We start from the raw sequence: 26573 nt of genomic DNA, 5'->3' as shown, positions 1-26573 counted from the left end.
AAATTTAAAGTTCTCAGCAATCCTTTTCTAAAAAATGGTTACAGCCAAAACACTATTAACAAAATTCAATACAAGACCTCAATAAAAAACAAAGATAAACCAGACTACAATAAAATTATAACCATTTCTTACATTAAAGGGATGTCAGATAAAATAAACAGAATACTACAGAAATACAACCTGAAAGCCACCTTTAAACCTCCTGCAAAATTAAAAATCTTACTCAACTCATCCAAAAAACCCACTCCCTCTGCTGGCCCACCCTGGAGTATACCATATTTATCATCATCATCATCATCATCATCAAATTCCTGCCATGTACCCTCAAGGGGTGTACAGGATATGACAGTACTACATGAAAAAATTACATCATTACTAACTTCCTATCTACAATTTTCCTCCAAATCAGTCTGTTACTTGTCAAGACTCCAACATTATCAGATCTTATATTTCTATCGTCTAAGGCACTTTGTACCGTATCAATCCACCTATATCTTGGTCTTCCTCTGGGTCGTTTTCCTGCCAACCTGGCAGAGAACACTTGTTTTGCTAATCTTTCCTCTCCCATTCTATTTAAGTGACCATACCATCTGAGATTAGCTCTGCTAACGCATTCCTGGATGCTGACAATGTCAAGTTCTTTCCTAATATCCTCATTTTTAATATGATATTGCCATTGATGCCATCTGTTCACGCCTCTAATCTTTCTCAGGACTCTCATATCTGCGGTCTCTAGTCTTTGGTCAAGTGTTTTACTTCTGACCCAGCTCTCAGATCCATAAGTTAAAATTGGTTTGAACACAGTCTTGTATACAGCTAATTTAGTGTTCCGACTAATTTCTTTCTTATTCCATATGAATTTATTCAATTGACTTCCCACGATACCAGCTTTGCTGATTCTGTTGTCTATTTCTATATTTAGTTTACCATCTTCAGTAAAAATTGTGCCTAAGTAGCTGAAATGTTTTACTTGTTCCACAGGTTCTCCATTCACAACACAGTTGACATTTTCAATGATTCTGCCTATTTTCATTGTCTTTGTCTTTTTATTGCTGACCTTCATACCATATCTATTACAACAGCTATTCAATTTAGTCAGAGAATCTTGCAGACTTGTAGCGGATTTATTTAGAAGTATAACATCATCCGCATAAAGCAAAGAGCTGACATTAACATCTCCAATTTTGATATCAGGTTTAATACCACATTCCTTCATAATGTGATCCATATAGATAATGAATAACAGGGGGGATAATGTACATCCTTGTCTCACACCAGATTTAACATTAAACCATCTTCCTGTACTTCCTTCAATTCTAACTGCTGACTCACAACTCAAATAAAGACTAAGTATTGCTTGATATAATGCCCCATTGACACCATATAACTGCAGCGTATTGAATAGCTTCTCTCTTGGCACCTTGTCATATGCCTTTTCCAAATCGACAAAACTTAAATACAGATCTTTGTTATATTCCCATGCTTTCTCGACTATTTGTCGTAAAGTGAAGATCTGATCCTGACAGCCTCTATTTGGCCTGAATCCAGCTTGTTCTTCACCAAGCTTTTCTTCCACAATTCTTCTCAACCGTTTCTCAAGTATACTTGCATAGATCTTGCCAGGAACACTCAGTAGGGAAATACCTCTGTAATTCTCACATTCAGTTTTATTTCCCTTTTTATATATGGGTACTATGAGAGCTCTACTCCAATCATTGGGAATTCGTCCCTCTGTCCAGGCTTTCTGAACTATGCAGTGCAGCCACTGTAAGACTCTTATACCACCATACTTCAGCATTTCTGGTCGAATATCATCTACTCCTGCTGCCTTTCCACATTTCAAGCCTTTGATGGCTTTTTCTACTTCAAGTATGGATATGTATTCCTGACTGCATGCCTGGTCAGTGTTTTTTATCACTGTGCTGTCATCACTGCTTGTTTCATTTAGCAGTTTTTCAAAGTAATTACTCCATACTTCAAGGATATCTTTTTCTCCTGTTTTCATTTCACCTTTATCATCTCTAATTCCTTTTACAGCACTCTTTCCTCCATTCCTAAGCTTCTTCAACAACCTCCAGAATATTTTGCCACCTTCTTGATATTTATTTTCTATATTCTTGCCAAAGTCCTCCCATGACTTTTGTTTAGCTAGTTTTACACACTGTTTAGCTTTCTTACATTTGTCTCTGTATTCTGTAAGAGTAACAGCTGCCTTATTTGCCAGGAACTTTTGATATGCTTTCTTCTTTTCCTTCACTGCCTCTTTAACTTCCTGTGTCCACCAGGGAGTTCTGATTTTTTTATCCTTGCACACAACCTCACCACATGCCTCTCTGGCAGAATCAATCAATGTTTCCTTCAGAGTTTGCCACTGAATCTCCAAGGTTTGATTCCTGTTCTCAAACTCTTTCATTTTCTTTTCAATAATATTTCTGTATTTTAGTCTACAGTTCACATCTGAGAGCTGCTCAACTTTTATTCGCTTTAAAACTTTCTTACATGTTATTCTTTTCAATATGAAATTCAATTTTATCCTGCTCAAGACTAAATAGTGATCACTTCCAATTTCAAATCCTCTGTACACTCTGGTGTCCTGCACCAGGGAGAAAACATCACTATCAACAATAACATAGTCAATGAGACTTTTCTTATTCCTAGCCTCTTCTCTCCATGTGAATTTGTGCAGATTTTTATGTTGGAACATGGTGTTAGTAATAACCAGTCCATGTCCTGAGCAGAAATCCAACAGATATTTGCCATTATTATTAGCTTTGCTCTTTTCTCCAAATTTTCCCAAAATATTTTTGTATGTCTCACAATCATTTCCTACTCTACTATTTAGATCCCCAACAAGGACCAACTTTTCCTTTTTCATTGTGTCAGTTGCTTTTTCTAAAGCATCAAAAAATTCCTCCACTTCTACCTTAGTAGAACCTTCTGTGGGACCATAGGCACAAATAAGTCTCATTGTCCAGTTCCCCATTCTCATATTTGCCCACATTACTCTACTTGAGACTGACTGCCATTCAAGAAGATTAGCCTCGTATTTTGTGTTGAATACTATGGCTACTCCTTCTTTTCCTTGATTGTCATTGCCTGAATATAACATTTTGTATTTATTGCTCAGAAAGATCTCACCAGTTTTGGTCTTTTTTGTTTCAGTCACCCCTATTATGTCGATCTGGTACTTATCTAATTCCTCAGCTAGCTTCATTTCTTTGCCATTCAGGCTTCTTACATTGATAGTACCGATCTTTAACTCTGGTGATGTTGAGTTGGGGTTTGTTTTCAGATTTGTTCCAGTAGCTGACTTTTCGCTGTTCGCCCTGGTTCCCTGGCGAAAACAACGGGGGCCTTGTTTAACCGGGCGACGCCCCAGCCGGCATGAAATTTTGTCATGTTGTACCATCATTTTTTATTTTGGTTTAACCAATAAGAATACAATTTGGTCGGCTAAATCCCAAATTGCCAGCCCATCCTCGTTCGTTCAGTATCAAAGTAGATACCCAACAGGGTGCACCACGAGAAGGTGAGGATTGGACATTAGGTCAGAAGCCCTGGTCGGTTCTCCGCATTCCTTTAAAGGCTATGTGGAGGTCTCCTCTCAGTTATACAGCTTTGACCCTTAAGCACCCCTATTTATTGCACCTGTAATCTACCATATATAGGGGAAACAGGATGCACAATTCCTATCAGACAAAAGTAACATAAACGAAACATTAAATATAATAACTATGGTGAAGCTAACCTTTCTGATCATGCCCTGAACACTTTACATAGAAAAGACTGGAAAAGCACCAGTTGTTTACATCACACCAAAACATGGTATGAATGCAAATTTAAGGAAGCCTGTGAGATTCTTATCAACCACCCCAATCTGAACAATAATGATGGTCTAAAAATCCTAAGCATATGAAAGGCACATATTCTACCCACAGAACCTTTCTCCCTAAGAGTTAACTATAAATACGACCATAAGTAATCCACAATCTTAAATCTAATATAACAATTGTCATGTTAAAAATAGGACATCATTGTTACTGTAAGAAAACTATCTATATGAAAGAAAGTTTCTCTCATGTTATCCTAAATAGAATTTAGCTTTGATGTAGTTTCTAAATATTTAATTAATTTTTAATTTTATCTGTATTTTTTCTTTTCACTAGAGGTCATGCCAGTAGAATAACTGGTGATCAAATCATCGTTTCCTTAGCTTACTGTGTGAAATGTAACTCAGCTTGTCCTTGTATATACTTCAAATGATGACCTTAATATGAAGGTTGAGCCGCCGGGAAATTAAAATAGTTATTTATAACACGGTTGTAAAGTTCCATAATTTCCAAATCGAATAAAACTCTTGATCCTCATGTGCCCTCATTTACATACTGCTTGAGATAGTTCTCTCTCAAAAACTCAAGAAATTCATCTTCCTTATTCCTAAATGCTATCTCTTCATTCCAATCTATACTACCATAATGATCGCTCCTTCGTTATTCACTAACCCAAGTTGCTTATACATTTCTTCATGACCACCCTTCAAATTCCCTGGTCTATAGCAGCAGCATCCAACTAAATATCTCTTCCTGTCAACCTCTACTTTGCACCATACTGACTCAAAATATTGCCACTATTTACATCTCTCATCTCTAATTTGCATGGACATAATTTACTTTCTATCATCAACAGCACCCATTCCCGTATTTCTTGTCCTTTATCCTCATGAAAAACATCATACCCTTGCATTTCTATTCCTGTCAGGATATCATCGCTATCCAACCATGTTTCACTTATTCCAGCAATTTTTGGGCAAGTAAACTCAATCAATGAAACGATTTCATCTCTTTATTTCTAATGCTCCTGGTATTTGTAAATAAACACTGCAATTCACTTTTAGATGTACAACCAGTCCTGCCATGCCACTTGTACATTGTAATTTCCCCACACCTAACCATTGCCAATTGCTTTTTATCACCACTTCACCTATCTATCTCTTCAGACTCAACTACATCTTGTACATCATAGGCCATCCCATTGCCCCTCTTGACCACCCCAATACACATTCACTACTACTTCCAACATCCACTCTCTTTATATTGTCTCCCTGTCCACCCTGACTCCCCCCCATTTATTTCCCCTGTCCATCTTGCATTCTTGTTCTATCATTATCACTCACAGTACTAATATTCTCATTTATAATAACTTCAGTCTCACCAGTTCTACTCTTCTGATCTCTTGCTTCATCTCATATATATATATATATATATATATATATATATATATATATATATATATATATATATATAAAAAATTAAAATGGAGGAAAAAAAAAATTAAAGTTAGGCCATTCATGATCCTTTTCAGCTTGCTTAATGATATGCAATTTTATATTCAAATCTATAAAAAAAAGTTTATGCCAATTTTACTTGTTTGAAACATATTCACTAACATCACTTTTCAATTTTTGACCATGCATCATAAATATAAACAATTCACCAATCCATCATATTATACCAAATTACTTAATGTTTACTGTTCAGAAATCCCAAAGCATGCATATTTGTATGTACTTATGAATGCAACTGCATGTTCACTATGATGTTACTCACACAATGTATCTTGGCAAGATAATGTGTGCTACAGGAAATCTAGTTATGCCAGGTTTTCATATCAGCTGACATAAGGTGAGAAAAAATTTGAAAAAAAATTTGTTCTTGAGTAACTAAAAACAAAAACAGATTTCAATAGTGGATCAAAATTTGGTGGACTTAAAAAGGTTACTCCCAAGTACATCCTTATAGCTAACAGGAGATATCAAATTTTACTTGCGTGTGTGTGCGGGGGGGGGGGGGTCGTCCCAATTTTGAAAATCAGAGTTGAAAGAAAAATCATGGTAACATTGGGTGTCACAGGAAGTAGTATCATGGTATGCAGACATATACCACAAGTCATGCATTCGGTACGTATCAATATGACAACTTTTAGCCACTGGATGATTTTGTAATATTCCTATGTTTAATCGCATAATCAGAGCCTTTACCACTCCAAAACCTGAAAATCAATGAGCCAATAATGTCACCAACTCCACTAAAGAGTGGAGTTGGTGACATTAATATTCCAAATGGTTTCCATTTTCCAAATTTACAGACTAGGCCAGAAAAGATACTGAAGCATGTAACTTAAAGCTGATCTGGCTACAAATTCTAGACTATTCTTGTGCACACTCAACCTCATATTTTTGAATTACAATAAAGTAAAGTGAGACCTCTACAATTTCTATTTATCTTTTCAATGGTAAAGTATTGTGTTCATTCTCCTAATCTACACATCTGTTCCAATTTCAAATTTTAATTCTTGTTGGAATGAAGACAATTTCTAAGTCCACTCAAAATCCCTAATCATTATCAAGACCCTGAATCTCCAAACTAGTATAAACATAGTTAATTCAAAAAATGCAGGCACCATTTGACTTGCAACCTAAACCTCAACTACCTTTCTGTCCACATAGTTCATACTGATCTCTCTCTCTCTCACACAAGCTACATCAGATTCTAAAAGGACTAAGAAAAAAAAACTTGCCTCATATCAAATGAGTCAACTTCTGTCCTTGGCAAAGGCCACTGGTCACAACATCAATCTTACCATGTCTTTATCTCTCATCCTGATGGTATCACTGCACCTGAAATAAAAAAAGCTAACTCATTTGACTTCAATACTTTATTCCAATTTTTGTATTACCAAACTAGAGAGAAATCGCTTTCTCTCATTCCAATAACATGGTTCATCCTGATCTTGATTTTTCAAAGGCATACAGACTTTTTTTTTTGTTTTTAAATTCCTGTAAATTATTTTTGCAACAATGCCCTCTATTTCTATTCTCTGCTCTCTCACCTACAGAATCAAGGTTGCTGTAACTGGATCTTTTGTTTTTCTCATATTCTTTGCTTAACCTGTCATGTTCTCCAGCTAGCAGGAATGCAATCCTATCCATAGGATATGTTTATTTTGCAGATGTAATAAGTCATTTCATTCATACAGGCTACAGATTCCATATGCCATATTCCCAACTGAAAAATGATGGGCCATGTTAATCAACATTTTGAAAGGTGGTTATGACTTCTGTTCTGTATTAAAGAGATTCTCCACTGTTATTTATCATTCAAAACATACATTAGGTGTTCCCTCAGTTCTTTGTTTTCCTGGTTTAAAGGTGTAGTTTTAAGAAGGAAGGAACTTGATATTGTTTGAATTAAAGAATGTGAACAGGGCTAATCTAAGGTAGTAGAGTACGGTCACTTAAAACAAAATGGGAGAGGAAAGGTTAGCTGGCCTGGTTGGCTGAGTGGGTAGTGTATCCGCTCTCCAGCCAAAAGGCTGAGGGGTCGAATCCCGCTGTGGGCATGGAGGTTTGTGATAGTCTGTGAAAATACTAGTGGTGTAGATGATGAGGATGGCTGCAGATGTCAGGCTACTCCTGATGGTATATCAGTACCACAACAAGCCTTGAGCTCTTTCCCCATACTATAGGAAGTAGACTCACTTCACTACTCTTAACCTGCTAGTCAATTGATTCTGGCAGCCATCCAAGACCGTCCATTTTGCCGAAGCAGAGGCTAAAGAAATGCAAGACTACCAGGATCCCCCCCCCCCCCCTCCTCCCTCTGGATGCCCATGTGTCACACAGCAAACATGGTGGCAAGGATTTAGATTCCTGTAATGGTGGTCTGGATAAGATAGCAAAAGTACTCAGGAGAAGTTGAGCCAAGAATATGGGAAGAAAAGCATAGAAAAAGAATAAGAACAAAAAGAGACAGTACCATCACTGGGAAGACCTCGTCATTACAAAGAGGTGTCTAACATGAAGGGCGACAGAGAAAGTGACCATTATGGGGAGCAGTCTGTGGAATGTTCCCTATGATTAGAGAATCTGGGTTGCTAGGGTAGAAATATTTCGGCACTTGGCTAGAAGCAGAGCAGAAGAAAGGGGTTCATCCTTGGAAATTGAATAATAGTGTCATTAGCAAGGGAAGGACTTTTTTTGTTTGGAGAATGGTGAATGAGTGGAACAGGTTGCCAGAGAATGGATGTTCTAAGTGCTTCAATGTGTTCAAAGAGATGGTATGACAGATTGTAGATATTGTAGGTCTCCTGTGTTGAGTCTTCAGTCTCCATGGAGGTTCCTGTGCAACAACTTCTTTGTTAATGATATTATGTGGACTGACTAAGGATCTTGAACCGTTTGCTGAAGATGCAAAACTGGAGAGAATTATTATTATTATTTGAGACCTCCACCTCCAGGGAGTCAAGAACACATTGAAGAAAGCTATACTATACATCACCCAACTCAGCTGTCATATCTTCCCTTAAACCAGTGTGAATGAGTTTATGCACTCATTACTTAAACAGGTAAACTATTCCATTTCATCATGCCAAAGTGCATTTTACACTTATTAAAACTGAACTGAAAGCCATTTAATTTATTTATTTACCTATTTATTCTTTGAACTCTAGGGATACATTCAGATGCTAGAAAGATCAGCAGTGCATGGGAATCTTTGAAAAAGATTCCCATGCACTGCTGACCTTTCCCATTCAGTAACTGATACATACCATGGGTCCAAAGATAGCGTTCACCTAGTAACCTGCTCTAATTGGAACTGCCATATAACTAGCTACTTCCCCATAAAGTACAGCATGATCACTGTCATAAATTGGTGGTAAAATAGTCATTCTTAACAGAACCCCCCCCCCCCACTTTTCAGATGCTATGAACAAATCTTACACTCTTTGATCCTTCTTTCACATGATGCTTGAGAAAGTTGTCTCATAACTCAAATTCTGCTTCACTCTTATTGTGAGATTTCTCTTCTACCCAATTAATATTTGGATTAATCACTTGTTTGGCTCCCAACATGATAATTTGGTGATGAATTCATCATCCCATGCAACTGAACTGCCAGGTCTGTAGCAACACCACATTTTATCTTGTTAGCCCCCACTTCACACCAGATAGCTTCAAACTCATTTCTACACAGGACATTATTACCATTATTGCTTTCATGTGTTTCTACCCTAACTGGACTGAAGTCATCTCATATAATTAATAGTACCTCCAGAAACTCCTCTCCTATATCTTTTGTCATTCCTAAAATACTATACCCTTTACACTCGATCCCAGTCACAACATCTGACTCTGATAGCTAGTTTTCACAAAAACCAACAATCTTAGGCCACAATGTATTCAATAAAATAATGAACTGAACTGCTTTGTTCCCAATGTTCATGCATAGACATAATTGTTCCTGGCCATTTCCGATACTTTAGATATGCAACATGCTTAGCCTTGTTGTTCAACCTTCTCTTTTCCCTTCACAGACACACTCAAAAGGTTCAACCCATAAGCATACATTTCCACCTCTTCACCAGATGAATAAATATGTTCAATGCCATTTATATCTATTATGTTTGCATACCACAGCTTAACTTTCACCCACATTCCTGATATTCCTCCCATGGTTATCTAGTTTCCCTTACTTTCTGCATTATTTCTGACCCCAATAAGTAATTTTTCTAGGCTGATGCCAAATCCATTCAAGTGCAGCCATAACCATTTCTTCTGCACAGCCTGTGCACTGAATCATTTGCTCAAGACGATCAGGCAAACCTACCATTTTTACTCTCTCTCACTTGTCTATCTTGCTTCTTCCGATAGACCTTTCATATCCTTTTTCTTCCACTATATTTGTTGCTCCTTAAATTATTAGTTCCAACAAAAACTACCATCTCTTTTACTTTTCTTTTCTGTTTTCTATTACGTTTATCATAACTTTTTGTTCCCAGGAAACTAAAAGAAGCAACTCCATCAGTAGGTGCACATTTTATGATCGAATTGTTATGCCATATTACTTCTTCCTTTTTACCTCTTTTACCTTGCGATGTTGAGGATTTTTTTCCCTATTCATTTAATCGCAACCGTACTCAAGCCCTATGCCTCCTGGTGTATCCTATGTCTGTAGAGATGTTGAATTCTCAAGGCCAGTTTGCCTGCTTGTGGGATGAAAAACCCCTGCTGTTATTATCGTCAAGTTCAGTGCTTTCTTTCCTCTTCTTGTTCTGATCATTTTTTTTTATCCTGTCTAGGTTTGGTTAAATATTTTTCCACTTTTTCAATTCTCTGATTGAAGTTCTATAATAATTTCTTTTAATCAGGATATTTCCAATTATCCTCGGTTATATTATCATCATCATTGCTCAAGCATTTCTGCTCATTGGGGGGGGGGGGGGGGATTCTCCTTAATAATAACCCATCAACTTATGCTTTAGACAGTTTTAAGCACCATTCTTAAGACCACATTTACGAGAGAGGGCTGGAAAGTTCTGATAAACACCTAAAACAAAAATGATATCAAAGAAACTGATATAACCATACTAGTAGCAGAGTTGTGAAGGTAACTTATGTTATTATATTTTCTTATATCCCATTATGTTCTTTATTGTGGTTATATCAGTTGCTTTAACATCATTTTTGTTCAAGGTGTTTATCAGAACTTTCCAGCTTCTCCCATATGTTACTAAACACACTAATACAATAAATACACTAAAAAAACTACAATAATATACTAAAGAATCATCAATTAATCAATAAAACCATCAATCTTACAGGAACTTTGTAACAGCATGTTTATGCACCAATTATAAGAAGAGTTGTTGCCCATCTTGATTCCTTTCAGGAAGATTTGAACAAATTTTTAGTCTGGACAAATGAATGAGTTATAGCTGAAACCTTAATACATGCAAGGTGCTGCACTTTGGAATACAGAGATATAATAATAATAACAATAATATAAGGGCCTCTCCATGAGGTCCGAAGACTCATCGTGAGAGATCTATCCACACAATCTATCATACCTCTCCTCGAACCCATTAACAGATGAAGCACTCACAACTCACTGGCAACCCATTCCACTCATTCACAACTCTCCAAGCAAAAAATCTAGTCCTCACAACCCTACTAACCACACCTTTATTCAACTTCCAGGTAATAACCCCTTGTTCTTGTCCCTCTAGTGCTGAAACATTTCCCCTGCATCAATCCTATAAAACCCTTTAAGCAACTTAAATATTTCTATCATACCCCCCCCCCTTTTCTCCTATCAATCAACTTCTGCAATCCACATGTCCTCAATCAATCTTCATAGGGAACATTCCACAGACCACTTATCTTGATCACTCGCCTCTGAATCCTCTCCACTGCTTCCTCATCCCCAAGAAACCCAGGGGATCAGACTTGAGCACAGTAATCCAGATATGGGCATATCAAAGCCTTATAAATAGAAATAACTTCCTTATCTCTACATATTAATGTGTCTTCAATATCCAAGTAATCTTATAGGCTACCTAAGCAATATGTCCTCTAAACTTTAACCCCCTATCTACCACCCCCCTAAATCTCTAGCTTCATCTATTTCCTGGCATACAGTGCCATCAATGTGATACAAGGCTTGTAATCTATTTATTCCAAAATGCATAACGTTACATTTCTCAACATTAAACTGACACCCACTAACTGTTGCCCATACTGACAGCCTATTTAAATAGTCCTGCAAGCTTTCCACATTGCCTTAATTAACTATTACTCTACCTAATTTTGCATCATCAGCAAACAGCTGAATATTTCCTTTCAGGTTATTTCCTATATCATTTATGTACAATTTAAACAGCAATGGCCCCAGCACTGAACCTTGCAGCACACTAGTCACCTGTTTTCGCTTCGATTCTGCCCCTCCATATACCACTCTTTTGATATCAGTCTAGCAGCCGCCCTCTTATCCACTTAATCAGTGTCATGTTCATCCCCATTTGTTGTAATTTGCTTAACAGAGTTTCATGGGGTATTCTGTCAAATGCCTTTGCAAAATCCAGCAAAATCGTCGTGTAGCCATTTTCCTTTATCCAATTCAGCTGTTACTTTTCTAAATTATTAAGGCATGACTGATTCTGATTGATTGGTCTATAATGTGCTACTGCAGTCTAAGAACCACTCTTATGCAAAGGAATTATTTTGCCCTCTTTCTGCTCCCTTGGAACTCTACCATAGCTGAGGCTTAAATTAAAGAGCCTAGTCAGAGGCTTTGCCTTGCACATTCTTGCAAAACCCTAGCTGATATCCCATCCCATAGCTGTATTTATATTGAGATTCTGCAATATCCTAAGAACCTCCAATTCATCCACCTCTATTTCCACATCAGTGTCTGTCACATATATTAAAGCAGTAATCTCACTAGGATGATATACACTTGCAAAGTGGTCACTCAAGTTACTGAACTATTTTATCTGCTTCTGTCTCCTCATGACACCCATTAAGGCAGTGTTTCCCAATGTGGGAGGGGGATTAGAAAATGACATTGCATTTGTCACCTCATCACCGATATACTCAACCATTGTCGGCGATAAATTGTTGATGTTGCAACCCTGACTTTCCGAGAAAAAAAGCTGACATCACTAGTACAGAAATTTATTAGAAATTTATATAACATAAAAGGAACAATGGCATGGCTTTCTGATGAGACAGAAATGAAATACTGAAATTCAACTAGTTTTGCAAAAAAAAAATACTGTTGCCCTTCCCGTTGTCATATTTAGTTGAATGTAGCTTTAATGCTGTAAATGATTTGCTACTGAAAAAAAGAAATCATCTGGATATTACAAACCATGGGGATTTGAGATTGAAAATGGCTAAATTAGTACCTCAAATAAAAACTCTTGCAGCAGACATCAAACTCAAGGATCGCATTAACTTGGATTTTATTTTCCCGAGTTCAGTTCAATTTATGTTTTATAATATACAAAGTGTAATATAAAGTGTATATTCATAGAAGAAAGTCAAATTAAAAACAGTTTTTACCTATGTTCCTTTTTTATTTAAAGTACACATTTATATTATACTTTTTCAGAACTTGGCTGACTATTATTCTAGAGAGGGGGGGGGGGGGCATCAAATCTTTGAGGTGGGGCATGATCCAAAAAACATTGGGAAACACTACATTAAGGTTAATCTTTCATAGTCATCCTTCCTCTTTCGGATTTCCTTTGGCTTGCTTGGCTAGATTCTTCTCATAATTTGATTTTGCCTTCCTTGCACGAGCCTTGTACTGTTCATGAGTTTGCTGGTCACCTTTCTCTTTATATACCCTCCACAACATTTTCTTCTTCTGCAGCTCATGCTTAATGATATTACTCATCCATCTAACTCAGGGGTCGCCAAACTTCTTTGACCGTCGACCCCTTCAAGAGTTTGACTTTTCATCGATCCCCTCTATTTTACTATTACGTAATTATAATAGGACAAGCAAAAAAGACACTTATGTGAGTTTTTAGATTGTTTATTGTATGTATAATATAGTATATATTATTATATTGGCTTAACGTCAAAGGGATACGTTTTTGTTTTTGACGTCCTTCTTAACATTACATATTTGATAGGAGGGATAAATAATATGTAAAATATAAAATTTAATTTAGATAAAATAACAATAATACAATCTTCCTTATATATATGAAAATAAGATTTAAATAAAAGAGCCAATGGGCTTCACTTCGGCGATGTAACATTATTTAAATGAAGGGATATTAAATCCCAGATTCGGCATGAAACTCTTTGATTCCGATCTTTAAGTTTCTTATTCGGCTTTGAAATAATGTGGGATTTAATATCCCCTTCATTTAAATAATGAAAATAAGACTTTTATTAACTTAGTTTACAATTTACCAATGTTGTCAATGTGAAGGGTGTGCTTTGTGACTCTTGACAAATTAGAAATGTTGAGTTCAAAATTAGTAAATTTCAGCCTTAAATCGCCACGGAATTCTATATCTAGCTTATTTCCTTGTTTTGTTAAAATGGAATTAACATGACTGAAACCAGCTTCAACCATGTACGGCCGGTACATGCCGGCTGGGCAGGAACCACTGACATCCGTTTATTGGTAAATATGCAATTTTGGCCTACTTGATTGGTCTCCGTAACTATTTTCATGACCTTGCTCCATCTTACAAGTCCTATTCATGTCAGTTCCCACGATTCCCTCTTAATTGCGTTGTCATTCAGGATGGAGGTAATCCAAGTTAACCGAATTAAATATTACCCATACAATGATGTCTTATATTTTTCTATCGACCACTTTGGCGACCACTGATCTAACTCCTATTTGATTACACTTCTTTATCTTAGGTATACAATTTAATATTGCTCCTTCTAGAACTATTTCCGATGTACTAACATCCTAAACCCTTCGGTGTTTTATGCCATGGCAGAGATTTAAGGTTCTTCCTAAGCTTGTCATATAAGGCTGTGCATTGTACTGGTGAAACTGTACATCAGGAAGTAAAAGAGAGTTAAGATGTGAGGGTAATAGATGACAATGGATTAAATTTAAAGAGCTCGCTGCAATGCTGCTAAGTACATTGATAAGTTCGAATAAGGAGGTGGTTGCCAGTGTATAAAACATTGGCCACACTAAAAAAGACTAGTGTGATCAAATTTGATCATGTAGTTTTCACTACGATGCGAAACTGCCCAAAGTCCAGAAAGGAGTAGCAAGGCAATATCTGGACTGTGGAGTGTTGGTCATGGGGGAGAGGCTAAAAGTATAAACTGCAGAGTTTGGTGGATAAGAGATGAGATGATAAGTTTAAGGGGCTTTTAACAGATTAATAAGAAAGGATTATAAAAAGAGTGGCAAGTGAAAAGGAGAAGAATAAAAGACTATCCCTGAAAGTTGTGTAAAAGTGTGGTGAAGATGAGTGTAAGGAATAAATTTTTACACAGAGTAGTGGGTGAGAGGAATACTTTGTGGATGCTGAGAACACAAGACAGTTTAAGGTTCAATATGATAGATACATTAACAGTTAAATGGGCTCCCAGATGCCAACTATGAGGTCACTGTAATAGTAATAATTATTATTATTAAAAATAAATTTCATGAACCATTTCTTATGGAAGGCATGTAGATAGTTGAAGTGGAACAGCAATTGTTGAAGCTCTGCCAGTTGTGAAAGCTATGAGAAATAATAGATCAGGTTTTGAAGAATGTCAGAAACAGGACATGTGTTAATATGAACTTTTTTTTTTTTTTTTTTTTTTTGCTGTTTAAATTCAACCTTTCCTAATTCATAGTTAAATTGGCAGATTTCTCTTAAGACACTATATACACATTGATGTTCCAAATATTTTAATGCACAATCTCATTCACTTACCTTTCCAAAGCTACCTTTACCAAGAACTTTGATAAATGTAAATTCATCCAGTCCTAACTTCTTTACTTTACCCTCTGTAGGAATACGAAAACGGTCAATCATTCCACTCGTAGATAGCGGTTCCTCTGGAGTTATTGCCCCAGGTACACGCAATGATGGTTGGCCAAACTTATGAGAAGTAGAATCAATCCTGAACTGTGATCCTGAGAGATCTGTAGAAATACAATTAAAAATCAATAAAGAGGTGTAATTGTAAAATGTTCAGACAAATATATCAGTGTATAGAAAATGCACTATTAAGAGAGAGATGAGGGTAATAAAATCCATATTAATTTGCCTGGCATTAAAAAACTCGAGCAAGAAACTGAGCAAAGATACAAGCATGTAAACAGCAGAGCAGTTACAACCATGGAAATTTCTGAAATGTAAATGTAAGCACTAAGATATCAAATTCCTGCCATATACCCTCAAGGGGTGTACAGGATATGATAGTACTACATGAAAAATTTATATCATTACTAACTTCCTATCTACAATTTTCCTCCAACTGAGATATGGCTGTCTCTAATCTACCATTTACCAATTTGTATTTTTTTAAATGAGCTATATGGATAATTACAAACTTTATGTCCTTTTTACTGCCAAATAGAAATAATGAAAGTGAAGGCACAAAAATATTTGCATTACCAAAAGTCATTCCAAAATAAAAAATAATATTAACAAGGCAAGCTATATATAAGTGTTTAGCCTTTTTTTCCTCTCCCCAACTGACATGATTCAGTATATAAAACTAATTAAAAAGTAACGTCTGACAACATTGCACTTTTGAACTATTGTGACAACCTAGCAATACAAATTACTAGACACTAAATACTGGATATTGCTGAGAAGCACTGAGTGATTATCATACACCAAAGGCCTGAATGCAATAAGAGTGTTCTGCTAGTATAAATACAAATTAAATGTACATTGAGTATTAATTTAAAAGTAATAGTAGTTCAAATTTTGATTTCTTCAGCTCCTCCTTTCCATTCCATCTGCTAACAAATCATATAATTCACAGCAGAGGGATAACTTATAACTGTTCTACAATTGGTAAAATATAACAATAGAAAACTGCTTGCTCTTCCATATCGCTACACTGCTTCTGATTTACTGGCTTCAGTTTCTTAATTTCTTTGAAACTGATCAAAGAATAAAATAACTTATTTATGTAATAGAAAACACACAATTTTAACCTCGCTTACTTATTAGCAAAAAAAAAAAAAAAAAGCATACTGATTTTATATTTTATTGCAGTACAAATTAGCCTCTAGCTAATTAGAATGAGTTTGCTGAACATTAATTTCAAACTTGCAAAACTCCTCTGATGTATTTCAATAAAAGTAAATAAAAAAAGAAAACAGACATTCTAATAAAATCATATGATTAGAAGGATAACCATTAGCTGTTAGTTAAAAAAAAGCAGTGGGTGGTAGCAACCATGCACAAATGAAAGAAACTTGCCTGGCTTTGTGAAACCACCCCAAAACCAATCAGGGGTCAATTTTGAAGACTGAGTACCTAACAGTGACGTTTCTGAAATAAAAAGGCTCAAATGCTTAATCAATGAATATTAATACCAGATTAAAAAAAAAAAAAAAAAGAAGTGAAATGTACATTATATATAAACATCAATGGTGAAAAGCAAGTTAAATTTCAAAACGTTTCATTAATTTCAAAATACAAGTAGGTTAATACAATTAATGAAATTTCCCACAAGCATTTATACCTTTTTTTCTCTCTAGCAAATTAACCAGGTTTAGAGAGAGAGAAAGTTCCATATATTCTTGTATTTCTATGAGAAGTGGCTGTCTTAGGCTGGATTAAAAGTGTCATTTGCCTCTGAGATGGTTAATCCAAGTTCACAATGTAATGAGTAGAAAATGTTTTCAGCATCCATGATGAGATCTGAATCCAGGTAGGAAGTATTCTGAAAATGATCACATAATACTGTGGAATAATTTGTATCATTACAAAAACACCTTTATGGTAGGCCATCCCTATTACTCTGTTAAGGTGGCAGGGATCACTGGTAATCTGACCCCCCCCACACACACAACCACAGAATCTGATTTTTCGAAAGGGAAGGGAGAGCAATACTAATTTCTTTGTTAAAATGTACTTTTCCTCTTTTACTTTAAAAAAAAAAAAGAGGTTGCAAACCAGACAATCCCCATCCTCTGCATTTGTCATTAATATATAGCATTAAAGTATATTAAAAAAAAAGAAGCATAAAATGACAACTCAATTTTTGTAAATGTTTCTGTATTTGTCTCCCTCTCTCGGATCTCATGTCTGAGGACTTGTGACCTTCCTGATGATGCTTTGCCATTTCTTTCTCTTCTGTGCTTCTCTTATTGCTTGTTCTCGTTTAAGTCTGATGATTCTTGATATTTGGTCAATCCATCCATTGGGGCATTATATCAAGCAATACTTAGTCTTTATTTCAGTTGTAAGTCAGCAGTTAGAATTGATGGAAGTACAGGAAGATGGTTTAATGTTAAATCTGGTGTGAGACAAGGATGTACATTATCTCCTCTGTTATTCATTATCTATATGGATCACATTATGAAGGAAAGTGGTATTAAACATGATATCAAAATTGGAGATGTTAATGTCAGCTCTTTGCTTTATGCGGATGATGTTATACTTCTAAATAAATCTGCTACGAGTCTGCAAGATTCCTCGACTAAACTGAATAACTGTTGTAATAGACATGGTATGAAGGTCAGCAATAAAAAGACAAAGACAATGAAAATAGGCAGAATCATTGAAAATGTCAACTGCGTTGTGAACAGAGAACCTGTCGAACAAGTAAAACATTTCAGCTCCTTAGACATAATTTTTAGTGAAGATGGTAAATTAAATAAGGGAATAGACAACAGAATCAACAAATCTGGTATGGTAGGAAGTCAACTGAATAAATTTATATGGAATAAGAGAGAAATTAGCCAAACCATTAAATTAGCTGTATACAAGACAGTGTTCAAACCAGTTTTAACTTATGGATCTGAGAGCTGGGTCAGAAGTAAAACACTTGACCAAAGACTAGAGACCACAGATATGAGAATCCTGGGAAAGATTAAAGGCGTGAAAAGATGGCATCAGTGGCAATATCATATTAAAAACGAGGATATTAGGAAAGAACTTGACATTGTCAGCGTCCAGGAATGCATTAGCAGAGCTAATCTCAGGAGGTATAGTCACTTAAACAGAATGGGCAAGGAAAGATTAGCAAAACAAGTGTTCTCTGCCAGGTTGGCAGGAAAGCGACCCAGAGGAACACCAAGATATAGGTGGATTGATACGGTACAAAGTGCCTTAGACAATAGAAATATAAGATCTGATAATGTTGGAGTCTTGACAAGTAACAGACTGATTTGGAGGAAAATTGTAGATCGGAAGTTAGTAATGATGTAAATTTTTCATGTAGTACTATCATATCCTGTGCACCCCTTGAGGGTACATGGCAGGAATTTGATGATGATGATGATTGTTTACAAAGTGTGCTGCCTGATCTTTATGCAATGCACTGTTTCAAAATAAACACGAACCTGTGAGTGAAGGAATTTAATTTTAGCCACGACTGTTTAATGTTAAGAAAGGCTTTAGGATAATTTCAGAGTGAACTCTACTGTAAATATTATTATATCTCATACCACAAGGATAGCACTGGTGGCACAGTGATTAATCTAAATAAATTTTCAGAGTTCTCCCGGTATAGGAAAAATACTAAAAGTAGAGTAAAGTTAATAAAGAACAGGAAGTTAAAGTATTAAAGGATAAAGAGTTAAAAAGGCAGTAGAGATAAAGTAATAAAAGTAAGAATAGAGCACAGAAAATTATAAAATAAGAGCACACATAAGAAAAGATTACAGGAGTGTTATGGTTTTACTATAATCTGTATTACTTTTTGAAAGTTTTATGAAGAATTTTATTAATAGTATTTTTGCTATATCCGTTATTTATAAATGTATTGCTAATAATTTTTAATTATTGTTTAATAGCTTGTTCATTAGAGCAAATTGTTATAGCTCTGTTTTTGAGGGTGTTGACTCCAAATTTTTTCGAAGGGAAGTGATATAAGTTAGCATGTATATATTGGCCAGTGTGTGTGTGTGCTTGAGGTAAACAGTGAAGGATAGACAGCCTGAGGGAAGACATGTGACTAGTGTACCCAGGAACGGGAGCGAGTTCTGTTTTCAATTTCAGTAGTAAATTCTATGTGCTCATGTTGTTTGTTCAGGTGAATAATGTCTGGCAACCGTGTGGCCAGATAATGAAAACATTGTTAATGTATCTAATCCAAACTGTAGGTTTTGGAGTAAAGGAATCAAGAGTATGTTGCTCAAAAGCTTCCATATAAAAATTAGCAATGGGGAAGGGAAGAGTGGTGAGCCCATACCCGTACCTTCTTTTTATAGGTAGAATTTATTTTGCCATGGACAAAGAGAGCTGTAATATTGGGCAGAAATATCAAATGTGACTAATAAATCATCTTTACCAAGTGTTATGTTTTTAATTTTGTTTATGAACACAAAACATGCATAGAAGTGACTTCCAGTAAAGCACTTTACATCTATGCATGTACAAAGAAAGCGATTGTTAGAGAATAAATTCAAGCAGCCAGCAAAAATCTAGCAATGATCCAAAAGCAAGTTTTAAATTTATAATCTTAACTCTATAGTTACATGATTCCGGATATTTTAATGTGCTTGAAAGAATCACTGATAATTCAGCTAAACATATTCTGGAAAGTAATAAAGAAAAACTTAAGGTCAAATTTCATATTTTAAAACAATGGCAAAATCTGAATACCAACCATACAAATCTAACCAATCGGGATCTCGCTTCCCTGGCAAATAACTCCAACACCGAACAACAAACAAGTGAGACGAGGAGCGACCAACCACATACAAGGAATGTTCATGTGATCAACGTATCTAGCCACACCTTAAATAACAGTTAACTTGCATTACTTGATAAAGGCCTAAACTTCACAGTAGCACCTAGAACTGTTAATAAACTGGATGTTATATACCACATAGAAAGAGGCATTAAATCTCTTCCAAATAATATAGCTGAAAAAATGCGTTTAGAAACCAGTAATGTTTTGAATAAAAAGAAAACCATCATCATCAAATTCCTGCCATGTACCCTCAAGGGGTGCACAGGATATGATAGTACTACATGAAAAATTTACATCATTACTAACTTCCGATCTACAATTTTCCTCCAAATCAGTCTGTTACTTGTCAAGACTCCAACATTATCAGATCTTATATTTCTATTGTCTAAGGCACTTTGTGCCGTATCAATCCACCTATATCTTGGTCTTCCTCTGGGTCGCTTTCCTGCCAACCTGGCAGAGAACACTTGTTTTGCTAATCTTTCCTCTCCCATTCTGTTTAAATGACCATACCTCCTGAGATTAGCTCTGCTAACGCATTCCTGGATGCTGACAATGTCAAGTTCTTTCCTAATATCCTCATTTTTAATATGATATTGCCATTGATGCCATCTTTTCATGCCTTTAATCTTTCTCAGGATTCTCATATCTGTGGTCTCTAGCCTTTGGTCAAGTGTTTTACTTCTGACCCAGCTCTCAGATCCATAAGTTAAAACTGGTTTGAACACTGTCTTGTATACAGCTAATTTAGTGGTTTGGCTAATTTCTCTCTTATTCCATATAAATTTATTCAGTTCACTTCCTACCATACCAGATTTGTTGATTCTGTTGTCTATTCCCTTATTTAATTTACCATCTTCACTAAAAATTGTGCCTAAGTAGCTGAAATGTTTTACTTGTTCCACAGATTCTCTGTTCACAACACAGTTGACATTTTCAATGATTCTGCCTATTTTCATTGTCTTTATCTTTTTTATTGCTGACCTTCATACCATGTCTATTACAACAGTTATTCAGTTTAGTCAAGGAATCTTGCAGACTCGTAGCGGATTTATTTAGAAGTATAACATCGTCCGCATAAAGCAAAGAGCAGACATTAACATCTCCAATTTTGATATCATGTTTAATACCACTTTCCTTCATAATGTGATCCATATAGATAATGAATAACAGAGGGGATGATGTATATCCTTGTCTCACACCAGATTTAACATTAAACCATCTTCCTGTACTTCCTTCAATTCTATCTGCTGACTTACAACTCAAAGACTAAGTATTGCTTGATATAATGCCCCATTGACACCATATAACTGCAGCGTATTGAATAGCTTCTCTCTTGGCAGCTAATCATATGCCTTTTCAAGATCGACAAAACTTAAATTCAGATCTTTGTTGTATTCCCATGCTTTCTCAACTATTTGTTGTAAAGTGAAGATCTGATCCAGATAGCCTCTATTTGGCCTGAATCCAGGTTGTTCTTCACCAAGCATTTCTTCCACAATTCTTCTCAACTGTTTCTCAAGTATAGTTGCATAGATCTTGCCAGGAACACTCAGTAGGGAAATATCTCTGTAATTCTCACATTCAGTTTTATTTCCCTTTTTATACATGGGTACTATTAGACCTCTACTCCAATCATTGGGAATTCGTCCCTTTGTCCAGGCTTTCTGAACTATGCAATGCAGCCACTGCAAGACTTTTATACCACCATGCTTCAACACTTCTGGTCGAATATCATCTACTCCTGCTGCCTTTCCACATATCAAGCCTTTGATGGCTTTTTCTATTTCAAGTATGGATATGTATTCCTGACTGCATGCATGGTCAGTGTTTTTTTACCATGTTATATTTTAACTACTTTCTTTTTATTTTAATCTTTTCTTATCTAACCTCTTCTTCTATCTTATCCTAGTTCTATTCTTTTCTTATCAGATTTCTACCGACTGTGTGTGAGCCATTGTTATAACTGCCGCCACGTGGTGTGTGGCTCACCACCATTTTTCTTTATCTATCCATTCTATATTATTTCCCTTATTCTTATAAACCTCCTTACTCTATCTACATGACTTACAAAATTTCCCTTACTCTAGTATCTATATCATTTCTTACGAGTTCATTCTATAAGGAAAAGAAATCCTACATCTCTGGCCAATTCCTAAATTTACTCACGTGCATACCCTGACTGTTAAAGGTTATTCCTTGCTATAAGAAATAAATCCTCTAATTTCTGTCTGGGGCCATCTCCTCTTCAGATATTGACAAATTTATATTTTTACGCTGTGCCAGCCAATATCTTAGAATAGAATGGACTATTATTCAGGAAGACCTTTGGTGCACATAGATGAATAAATTAAATGCTCTAATATGGCTAAGTAAATTCTGGTTTGCAGTTGTGACCTCAATAACAACATGTTATTGAACATGTGCAAAAACAGAGGGTGAAAGAATTAATAATTGTGGCGGGTACGAATGAATTGAAAGGTGATAAATTTTTTATGAGAGAGGACTTGAAAGTATTGTTAAAGGTAGCGAAAGAAAAGAGTGACAGAGTTAGAATGGTGAGTCTGTTACCACGGTATGACAGAGAGGAGTTTAGAAGGAGGGCCATAATCGCAAATGACATTATGCGCAGGTTATGCGGACGGTGTGGAATTCGTGGACGTGTGGAATGAGTTTGATGGGCAAAAGGACTTATATAAGATGGATAGCCTGCATTTGAATGGACTTGGTGTGCGGAGACTGGAAAAAGTGTTGCTGAATGAAGTGAAAATGGATGTGCAGAACCAGGGAAACTAGAACTACCAAGGATTTGGGGGTGGGGGGGGAGTGGATATGCAAACTTCAGTGAGACAGTTGAGTGTAAAAATGTATATAATGTACCTGAGCCAGCACTAAGGACAAAAAATGGGAATGGGACATTTAGAATAACGCATCAAGATAGGGGTGGGACAAAGGGATCACTGCAATTCATGTATACTAATGCCAGGAGTATTAGGAACAAGAAGGAAGAATTTTTGGCCTTGATTGGCTCTTCCTGGCCACAGGTTATTGGCATTAGTGAAACATGGCTGACGGAAGATGATATAGTTAGTGGGATAGAATGTGTAGGTTATAGTATGTTTAGGAGGGACAGAGAGAATAAAATTGGGGGAGGGGTGTTATTGATGATAGCTGATGAACTGCAGCCAAGGAGAATTGAAGTATTGCAGGATAGTGAAAGGAGCTCATTTGAGGCTATTTGGTGTGAGATTGACACTGGCAGAATAAAATATACAGTTGGGTGCTGCTATAGACCAGGTGATGGAATAGATGGTGGAGATGGTATGCATAAACAAATTGATGAAATGAGTGGAAGGAGGGTAATTATTATGGGGGATTTCAACTATGGTAACATTGATTGGAAGGAGGAGAGGACACATGTGAGGAAGGAAATGGATTTTATTCAATTATTAAGGGATAACTATCTGAAACAGCATGTAATTGAAAATACTAGGGGTGTGAGAGTGCTTGACCTGGTAATTCCATCTCAAAATTTGACTGTAATGAATATGAACATGTTGCCACCTATTGGTGAGAGTGATCATAAGGTCTTGACCTGGGAGGTGGCTAAAGGTGTGCAATTTGTGATTAAGACAGGGTATATGTAGAATTACCGTGCTGGCAAGTATGACAAGCTTAGGAGATTGCTTGGATCAGTGCCATGGCATGTACAACTGCAAGGGCTGAACATCGATAGAGCATGGGAAGTGGTCAAAGAGCATTTACAGGAGGTTATGGCTGATTGTATACCTAAGGTCCGAATAGTGAAACAAGTAGGGGTTAAATGGATGAATAACACCATTAAGCTTGAGCTGCAAAAAAAGAAACAACTATGGAGGGAATTTAAAGAAAGGGGTGACCTGCAGGCCAGAAGGGTAATGAGTGTGGTAAAAACAGCAAAAGCCGATTATGAAAGGAAACTAGCTATGCAAGCAAAAGAGAATCCCAAACAGTTCTTTCAATATGCTGCAAGCAAGAAAAAAACTGTACATGGCAAAATGATTTTAAGGAATGACGATGGTAAAGAGTTCACTGAACCAGTCGATATAGTGGAGTTACTGAGCGTGCACTTTGCAAAAGTATATCATCCAGGTGGTGACGTTGAAAAAATGAAGGAACCATTAGTTTATACGGGAATTGTGATGAATGAAGTGGAGGTGAATAGTCTATTACAGAACCTTAATGTGAATACATCTGTGTGATTGGATGATATACCGGCACGGGTCTTGCGTGAAGGGTCTAAGGAATTATCAGTGCCCTTGACCATGTTGTTTAATCTGAGTCTCGGGTCTGGCTTAGTCCCGAAGGCATGGAAAGAGGGGAAAATAGTTTCACTGCATAAAGGAGGATCCAAGACTATGGTTGCAAATTACCGACCGATCAGCATATCAGGAGTCATTGTCAAGGTCTTGGAGAAAGTAGTCAAGGGAAAAATACAGGAATGGATTGATGAAAATGAGATACTGTACAGAGGACAGCATGGCTTTGTGAAGTGTAGATCATGCCTCAGTAACTTGCTTAAGTTTTATAACAAGGTGACGGCTGAACTGGATAAGGAAATGGGTTTACAGCGATACTGCTGGACCTGGCAAAGGCGTTTGACAGGATACCACATGGAATTCTAATCCGTAAACTACAACATATGGGAATGGATATAGGGTTGGTGAGATGGATAGCTGGGTGGTTGATGGAGAGATATCAAAGAGTAGTTTATTCAGGAGTAGAGTCCAAAAGACGGCCTGTGACTAGTGGTGTGCCACAGGGTTCTGTTCTTGGACCACTGCTGTTTAATCTGTTCATTAACGATATAGGGAAGGGTCTAAGTGGGACAGTTCATTTGTTCGCTGATGATGCAAAGTTGGGTAGGGCGATAGTGAATGCAGAAGATGTCAAAGTCTTGCAAGATGGCTTAGATCGATTGGAGTTCTGGACTAAGGAGAATGGATGTCAATTTAATGTGACAAAATGTAAGGTTATGCATTTCGGAGTGAAAAGATTAGCAGCAGTATACCACATTGGTGGAACTGTACTCCAAGAGATTGATGAGGCCAGGGACTTGGGAGTGTTGGTGGATAGGGAGATGAAGTTTAGGGGGCACGTTGCGAAAGTAGCTAAATCAGCTCATCAACTCACTTGGTTGTTGAAAAATACCTTGACGAGCAGAGACAAGCAAGTTATTGTACCTCTGTACCGAGCCCTGATAAGACCTCATCTCGACTACTGTGCCCAGATTTGGTCACCTCGGTTCCTTCTTGATGGGGAGGAGGTGGAGAGGATCCAGAGGCGAGTGACTAAGATGATAGCAGGTCTATGGAATGAACCATATGAGAACATGTTGAAGATTTGTGGGTTGCAGAAACTAGTTGATAGGCGGAAAAGGGGAGATATGATTGAGACATTCAAATTGCTAAAAGGATTCTATAGGATTAATTCAGAGGATATTTTTGAGATCAGGACTGGTGGTGGGAGAACTAGGGGACACCCATGGAAGCTGGGCAAGAGCGTGGTTAGCAGGGGTGTTAGAGCTGGGTTCTTTACTTTTAGAGTGGTAAATGAGTGGAATAAGCTGCCAGAGTCTGTTGTGGGTGCTATGACAGTGAGCGAGTTCAAGGCAAGGTATGATAGATACTGTGAGAATGTTGAACAGTTGTGTGAACATGATGTTTAGGGCCTCCTTCGATGAGTCTAAGGACTCCCTGGAGTAGCCCGTAGTAATAATAATAATGTTATACCTTTCTTTCAATCCCCCCCCCCCCTCCGCGCTATGGTTCAAATTTAATGAGTGGTAGTTTGGGTTCATATCACAGGCAAAACTCAGGTATAAAAGAAAAAAGAAAAAACATATTTATTGGAATCTAAAGACATAATATACACTTTCAATTAGTTCAATGACATACTAAATTAAACCTTTTCAAACTAATAAATACTCTAATACATGAACAATGAATCCTTCTTTTGTGTTAGAGACTTAACATACATAATACACACTTCTACCAAATTTTCTACCTACTAATTTTAGTCTAGCATATTCAGCTATTCACAATCATCTATAGTCATTCCTAACAATTTGTCTTATGGACATTAACACTGCTAAATAATCACCTAAAGTCCTTAAATACTGTCCATATTTGATTAATACATTACAAGCACACATAATATACGCAATGCACTCTTCTAATCAATATTCTCCCTATTGTGTTAATCTTGCATATCAAACTAGTCACAATCATCTATAATCATTCCTAACAATTTGTCTTATGGACACTGACACTGCTAAATAATCCACACTATTAATACACCGCAAGCACACATAATATACTCATTATACTCT

At 36.5% G+C, this 26573-nt stretch overlaps 1 protein-coding gene across 2 annotated transcripts in view; it reads right to left on the bottom strand.

Annotated features, from left to right (window-relative positions):
• The window catches only part of Pkc98E (Protein kinase C), a 343235-nt gene that overhangs the window by 95422 nt on the left and 221240 nt on the right, over positions 1–26573 (bottom strand). Inside the window, exons 9-10 of one of the 2 annotated variants that reach the window (XM_090411701.1) lie at positions 16759–16830; positions 15253–15464 (exon numbers count right to left, since the gene is read on the bottom strand). In XM_090411701.1, the coding sequence (XP_090267827.1) occupies positions 15253–15464; positions 16759–16830 (284 nt within the window). The remainder of the gene's footprint in view (positions 1–15252; positions 15465–16758; positions 16831–26573) is intronic. The other variant, XM_090411702.1, reaches the window with a different exon arrangement.

This window comes from Typopeltis vanoorti, chromosome 21 (assembly GCF_054136105.1).
Source record: "Typopeltis vanoorti isolate ZY-2024b chromosome 21, IOZ_Tvanoo_1.0, whole genome shotgun sequence".
Taxonomy (NCBI): Eukaryota; Metazoa; Arthropoda; class Arachnida; order Uropygi; family Thelyphonidae; genus Typopeltis; species Typopeltis vanoorti.
This window is presented reverse-complemented; position numbering and strand designations above follow the sequence as displayed.